This window comes from Photinus pyralis, unplaced genomic scaffold, assembly GCF_008802855.1.
Source record: "Photinus pyralis isolate 1611_PpyrPB1 unplaced genomic scaffold, Ppyr1.3 Ppyr1.4_LG10, whole genome shotgun sequence".
In the NCBI taxonomy this organism is placed as follows: Eukaryota; Metazoa; Arthropoda; class Insecta; order Coleoptera; family Lampyridae; genus Photinus; species Photinus pyralis.
Genome location: NW_022170250.1, coordinates 12,198,820 through 12,206,271, shown reverse-complemented (window position 1 = coordinate 12,206,271; position 7,452 = coordinate 12,198,820). Strand labels below are relative to the sequence as shown.

General features: G+C 43.3%; 2 protein-coding genes across 2 annotated transcripts; both read right to left on the bottom strand.

Moving 5' to 3' along the window:
* Positions 1-4,214: 4,214 nt before the first annotated feature.
* Positions 4,215-5,446, bottom strand: LOC116161818 (UDP-glucuronosyltransferase 1-2-like; the record flags this gene model as incomplete). Its single annotated transcript, XM_031475286.1, has 4 exons — positions 4,215-4,534; positions 4,582-4,801; positions 4,848-5,067; positions 5,114-5,446. Coding segments are annotated over 4 exons (1,065 nt in total), but the record flags the coding sequence as incomplete, so codon positions are not given.
* Positions 5,420-5,962, bottom strand: LOC116161817. The gene has a single exon (XM_031475285.1). It carries the CDS (start codon positions 5,951-5,953, stop codon positions 5,453-5,455), a length of 501 nt encoding a protein of 166 aa, XP_031331145.1. The 5' UTR covers positions 5,954-5,962; the 3' UTR covers positions 5,420-5,452.
* Positions 5,963-7,452: the final 1,490 nt, after the last annotated feature.

Genomic DNA, 7,452 nt, shown 5'->3' with positions numbered 1-7,452 from the left:
TCGCGAATGACAGACTTATGCAAGTGGGAAGGAAGTGCTCCGTTACAGCTTTCGACACCTCCATAATGTTTCGCTTCTTACTGCTACCGTATGCCTTACGAAACGATACAGGGTGTTTATCTGTGTCACATTATTTTCGTTTCCGTCGAGTTCGGAATCGTGTTTTCGACCTGGACGAAATTTATCTATCATTATTTTAATTTATAGTAGATAAATTGTCTGCCAGAGAGAGATGGAGAGATTTCTGGCAAAAGTTTGACGTTTGGTTTTTGTGTTACAGATCTATTTCTCGCGTTTTTATTTGCTATCCGCACATTCTTTCAAGTTTCCGACGAACAATTGGCACCATGCGTGACGTAACAGTCTATTGACAGTCCGTGACATTTCACATGACACATAACCTAGGCCTCCTTGATAGTAGGTATCCTCAAATATACCTGTACAAGGTTGTTTGGATACTAAACTTTTAAAAGATGCTATGGAAACCTTCTTCGGCAAAAGTTCATAATAAGAGAGACAAAAAAGTTGCGGTTGGAGAAACCTACCTGCAAATATGTTTTTTTCAAACATCGATTTACACCCCCACCCCTTTTCCAAGGCGCTAGGCTCTAATACAGAGATTGCAGTTTGAGAAAAGTATCGAAATGTTCTCGAAGTAATATGACATATTTTTCTAAAGGTCAATGAATGTGCCACTTGCACCCCCACCCCTCTCCAAGGTGCTAGGGGGGAAGCGAATTAATTACCCTCCAGGAATGGAAGGGAGTTATTAGCTTCGAGGGGAGAACTTCGCCAAGGGTTCTGAAATATTTTTTAGAGATGAATCGATGCCCCCACAGAATCGATCATGAAAGTTTGTACACATTTTGGAAAATAATCCCCCCAGTAAAGGAGTGCTATCAGGTTGAGGGAGGTTACTTCACCGAGGGGCCAATAGGTTAGGTACGATTCAATTTCAATTTTCTTGTCCTACCCCCTTTTGTACTACATCATCCTTTCATCATTATTGAAAGAAACCATCACATCTTTCCTTTTCTGGGGGGTAGTTCATACCCTCTAGACCCCCTGCTACTTCAATTTCCACCAATACGTTTCCCTCACAAAGGGATAATGTAGCGAGAGCTCACGCTTTGTTGAAAACGTAGTACCGGAGGGTCTCGGGGGTATGGAATACCCCCCAGGAAAAGGAAAGATTATCAGATTCCGGGAGGGATGGCCAATAGAGTACCATTGAATTTCAATTTTCTTATTCTGGAGGATATTGCCCCCCCCCCCCCCTTCTGTACTACGTCAGCCGCTTAAGGAAACCACTACATATTTCTTTTTTCATACCAAAATGTTAACAGTTTGCATTACCCTTACGACCCCCCTCTAAAAGGATCATGCAAGTGATGAGAGCTGTACGCGTTTTGGTAGAAAACATAGTACCGGGGGGGTCTGTGAGGTATGGAATACCCCCCAGAAAAAGGAAGATTCAATTCCCCCTCCCCCTAGGAAAAAGAAAGGTTGTTGTCAAATTCAGAAAGGGGGCCAACAGTGTACCATTGAATTTCAATTTTTTTGTCTTGGGAGATATTCTGTCCTGCCCTCTCAACCCCTTTGTCATCTTATTATCATAGATGGTGGAGCGGGGAGTCTGAGTGGTACCCCCCAGGTACATGCTCAGGGAGGGGGCCAATACCATTGAATTTTAATTTTCTTGTCTTGGATGATATCCCCCCCCCCCCCTCTGTACTACGGAACCCGGAAAATTATATATCACCGGGGGAGGGGGGTCCGTTCAATTCCACTGAATCGTTTACAGCTTTGATTACCTTTACGACCCCCCCCTCAGAAAGGATCATGTTAGGATGAGTGTGGGTACACCTTGGTCGTAGACCTTTCGTTCGAGAGTTCTTGTACGCACAGGCCGACAATCGCACGATAGGTCGGATGGACAGACGAACACGATTTTGAACCATGGGGAACCTATGATTTTACGATTTCCTGTACAGCCTGACAGGCGGACAATTGAGGAAACTTTGGACCAACTGTCCTGATACGTTTTTTTAGTTTCTAAGCTCCTGAAATTAAGCTTTAATATCAGGGGACCAGGCATTTGTTTATGGTTGCGAAGTAGTGACATATTTTTATAATTGTTTGGAGAACATAAGACAGTTCTGTTCGTGAAACACTATTTTCGGGAATATAATACGAGGTGAGAATGGTTTTTAGCATCATGAGCTCATATAAGCCGGCTTTTTCTCCCTTGATAGTATTACTCAACACAGAATGGCTTACATGTCTGCACTTCTGATACGATAATTTGTTGAAGTGGTTTTTGAATTGCTGACACTTTCGTTAATGTGCTGGTACCAGGAGAACATGACAATAGGAGTATCAGGAGTTCCTATTGTCATGTTCTCCTGGTACCAGCAGATTAACAAAAGCCTCAGTTATTCAAAGACCACTTCAACAAATTATCGTATCAGGAGTCAATTGCTTCTTTAGAAATAGTTGTGCAAGTAGATCTCTTCTGACGATTTTACTCTCCTGATATGTACCTAGTCCATTTTGGATAATATCTTCATAGCAGTGTGTGAGTATTAACCACTTTTATACCTTTGATTTCCTGATAATAAGGGATTTGGTACCTATTAGGGAAACAGAATAGTCTGTGCTCCTGATTTTTGCACGAGAAGATTAATTTAGCTCCACAGCTAGGGGTCAACGCTTCAAATTTCAGGAATAGTTTCCCAATCGATCTCGCGGGACGTACAATAATTTTTCTCTAAAACTACGCATTGAGTGATCTACACTCGCGACGGCGGACAAAAAATTTTAGAAATGTAATCGCAAGTGAAAGATTTGTGACTTTACAAAGTACCATGAGATTTTATGTGAAAATTATGTCAAACATCAGAGGAATTTCAGCTCTTTACAAATATATTTCAAAAATGAAAAATATCTCACCAAAAAACATTTTTTACGCGCGGAGAATTACGACCGGCTCCGTCGTAGAGCGCGTTCGCAATTTGTGACCGCGTTGACGGATTAATTAGATCTTCCTTTTACATTTACTATTAATATTAGACTCTTATCTCGCTTTATGTGTATTTTTTACGCGGGTTGTTGACCTCCTTTAAACTTGCATCTTTTGGTCACTTTTAAAGTACGCGCGCGTTAAAAAGAAACTTCTCTACCGAAGGGAACGCAATCGCCATCTAACGCCGGCGAGCTGAAACGGCTAGCGGCGGTTTCTACAAAACGATCTCACTTGCGCGTTAATTGTGTCTCAAATTGAGAGATGGCGCCCACGTTTGAAAATTACCCAAAACTCTAGAAAGACATTTAAAGTTTTCAAAACCAGGAGCATAGTGACACTGTTTGCTGCTCTCCTAATATACGATCCAATGTTTGTCTAAGAACCTCATAATGCTTAAAAATAGCAGTAATTTACTTACTTATCACCTTCTAACGAATTATGTTCTTCTGATACCAATTTCTCGTTCAAAAAATTATTGTATCAGGATCAAAGAAGGTGTAAATGTACGTTCTAACACTTTTTATTGCAAAGTGGATTCCTAAATCAGCTTTCGCATTTAAGAAATTGTTCTATTAGGATCACAGGAACGAAATAATGCCTAAATGTGGTAATAATTTATTCCTCACCACCTTCTAACGAATTACTTTTTCCTGACACCAATTTCTCGTTCACGTATTGTATCAGGATCCAAGAAGAGCTTCCTGTTTAGGAAATTGTATTAGGCACAGGAACGCAGTAATGCTTTAATATGGTAAACATTTATTTCTAAGCATCTTCTAATGAAATACGGTTTCCTGATACCAATTCCTCGTTAAAAAATTATTGTATCAGGGTTCAAGGATGTGTAAATTTACCTTCTCGCACTTTTTATTGCAAGTGGATTCCTAAATCAGTTTTCCCCTTTAAAAAATGGTTGTATTAGGATCACAGGATTCTTGATATAATTTAGCCCTTCGAAAATATCGTCAGTATTAAAGACTTTTGTTGGAAGGTTTGGCTTTTTTTTTCATAAAATTGTAGCAGGATTTCAGGAATCCTAGAAGTGGTACAATTTTGTTGATTTTCTTCTAACGTATGTACTTTGTTCTCCTTATACAAAATTAATAAATCAGGGAAACAGTAATTGTACCAGGAGCATAATAGCACAAATAAAATAGACACTGTTTTTTTCCAAAAATCGTATCAGGCGTTTATTGATTACAACTACATGACTTAACCTATGAGGATTTCTTCTTAACGGAAATGGCGTAAAATCTCCGCCTGATAAGTCGAATGAGCCATCGGACGAAGACAACCATCGAGTACAATGTGACCGACACTCCGAAGAGCAGCACTCCAATGACGTCCAGGAGGAGGTATTGATACCAAGGTATGTCCAGGAGCGGACTCCTTAGGTGTCTCGCTCCCTTGTGACGTATGACGTACTCCGTCCACCAGACCGCCTTTTCAGTGCCGGTCATCGGCTGGTCCTGCGCCAATTCGGCCAGCTGCTTCACTGTACTGCGATACCTGCGGGAGACCGTAAATTACATTCGACAGAGAAGATGAAGGCTTACCGTGGATTGGTGATGACCTCTAGCACGGTTTTCTTGAAGTGTTCCCTTTCCAAGCGTTGGTAGTCAAGTTCCAAACCGAGACCTTTGTTCACTATCTTTTTGGCGTTGAAGAATTGATCACCAAAGACTGGCATGCCGACCATCGGCACGTGCGAGTAGATCGCCTCGTCCATCGACTGCAGACCGCATTGTGTTATGAACAGCTTGCAATTTGGGTGCCCTACAACGAAGTTGAGCCACTGATGGTGGTTAACTGGGAGACTTACTGAGCACGTCCTCCTGAGGAAGCCATTTGGCAACAATGACGTTGTCGGACTTGTTCGCGATTTCCTCCCCGAACTTCCACAGGACAGTGTAGGGTAGTTCGGCAAACACCGACAGGAGCACTTCCATGGTGTTCGCGGGTAAAAATTCGCTCTTCATATTCGATCCCAGGCTAAAGTAGATGAATCCGTCGCTGGCATGGTCGAGCGTCGATTGGAGCTTCTGCAAGCAAACTGTTTGGTACCTCCCAATTTTGGCTTGGACCTACCTTGGGTAAGGGTCTGGGTGTACTTCTATGGGATCCGCTGCCGATTTGCACGACCGTGGGCACCAAGGGCCGATTATGGTGGAAGATGGGGTCGGCGTTAACGAACAGCATACTGATATTGTTTGCGATTTCTCCGAGAGGAGGGTAATCATCCCCGAAGTGTTTCGCAACGATCTTTTGATCGTTTTGAACCAAATCGCCCAAGTACGCCACAATTCCGTACTCGAACACGAAGCTAGCGACCCGTTGCCACAGCGATAACTTATCTCCAAACGGCAAGATGTTATCAGGGTACAAGCTGGAGTGGGTCGGGTTGCCGAGTGTCCGATAAACAAAATTTTATCCATCCAAGGACAGCATGCCAATATACGGACAGTTGAACCTGTGCGCAAACGCCAAAGGAGCGGGCCACAGGTACTCGACGACGACGAGGTCGAATTTGACCTCTTTGTCGTTTATTAGTTTCTTGATCGGTCCATAGTCTAACATTCGGTCGATTCCGTTCGACATGATCGAGAACAAGTTTCGCAACTCACTAACGACGTTCTTTTGGGCGATGCCCACGTGGTTCCTCATCATTTGGTCTTGCTCGGCCGGGGTCAGGATGCCGCTCAGGTCGATCTCGGTTAGGTTCACCAATTTGGGGTCCTTGAGAGGGTGGGTTGTTATCGTCGTGACTTGGTGGCCTCTTAGAGACAATTCCCTCCATAAGGGTTTGTAGACGACCTGGTGACTGTAGGAGTCTGTCATTACAACCCCTAAAATCTTAGCCGCACTTGCGCCACTGACAAGGAGGACCGCAGTTAGAAGCAAGAGCATTCTATCGCGTTTGGTGCACATGGTGGACTGCTGCCCTTTGCGACGACTGAGAGGATTTAAATCGATTTGCTTCAAGTGCGTGATAAAGTGACAAGATATATGGGTATGACGAATCGCCTTGATAATTCCAAAAGCGTATTTGGCGATTCACCAAATCATGGATTGCCAGGAGTTATTTAGGGACTAAGCAACTATTATTTATAATTCTCTCCCTTCGAAGTACTGATAGGAAAACAGTCAAGCACGGGGTCAGGAGGACAGAACAGAAAAGATATAGAGAGAACGCTAGGACGGAAGGAGAAGTGAAGGAAATGGGAACGGTGAGCAGAATATGAATCCAAAAGGAAAATGAAGGGTCAGGGAAAGTACAAGAAAAACGAAGAAGCAAGGAACGTGAATGAAAAGTAGGAAGCGGAAGAAAGGCGAAATCAAGCGGGAGTAACTATGACTCTCTTTGACGCTACCGAGTGGTGACGTAAGGCACTTGAACCAGAGAACTTGACACGAGTCATAGTTTCGAGCAGATACTTCCACGTGGTTACTTCTGGTAACCTGCCTCCTGTGGAAGGGCCAAGTGCTGCGAAGGACTTGTGTCCTAGGCAAAAGGGCCCCTTGAAAGAAAAAGTGTGACGCACAATTTTGTTTTTGTTGAGGTTGAAAATGGTAAGAGAGTGATTGAAGGACAAATACGAATGTGCAGGATCAAAAACAAAAGGGCGAAGTAACTCAGTGGCGAAAGGACAGAGTAAGGAGGTCAAAAAGAAATACAAACCGAGGAAAAAGTTGTATAATGCGTAGGTTAATGAAAGGGACGAGGAATAGAAATAAAGACAAAAGTGTAGGAAATGAAGGAGAACATGGAAGAATATACCAACGTGGAAAATGGGAAGGTGGCGAAGGAGCAAGACGAAAAAAAAGTTGAAACGGAAATGGGAGGAACGAGGAAGAGAAAAAATGAGGCGTAGGTAAGCAGAAGAGAAAGAAAAAACGAAGGACAATGGCAGTAGAATATGTAGCCAAAAAGGTAGTGAACAAGAACGACCAGAAGGGTGGAGATCCGAGAACAGTGGATGGAGAGTAGACAGAGGTGAAGAAAGAATGCGGGAGGGCCGAGACATGGAAGCGGAAGAAAGAGTACGAGGTGGATATGAAGAACAAAAGATGAGGGGAAAGAGCGATGGAAGAGGAAGGAGAAAATGGATAGAGATTGTGAGAAAAAGACCCCTGATGTGGGGGTTTGGTGAAAGGGAAAATAAATAGAAAGAACCGGGGAAGTGGACCAGTATGAGCGAACAAAGAAGGAAGAGGAATAAGGAGCACTAAATATTTAGGGGGGAGAACGTACTATCAGGGGGTGAGGGGGGGTATGGAATACCCTCCAGGAAAGGAAACAATTATTTCTTTACACCCATCTTTAATTCTTCAGGCACTGGGGGGTATGAATAGTCCCTGTCCTATGAAGCATCCCTACCTCACAAGCTTCGATTGTGTGTGAGAATGTACAACCGGGAGGGAGGGGG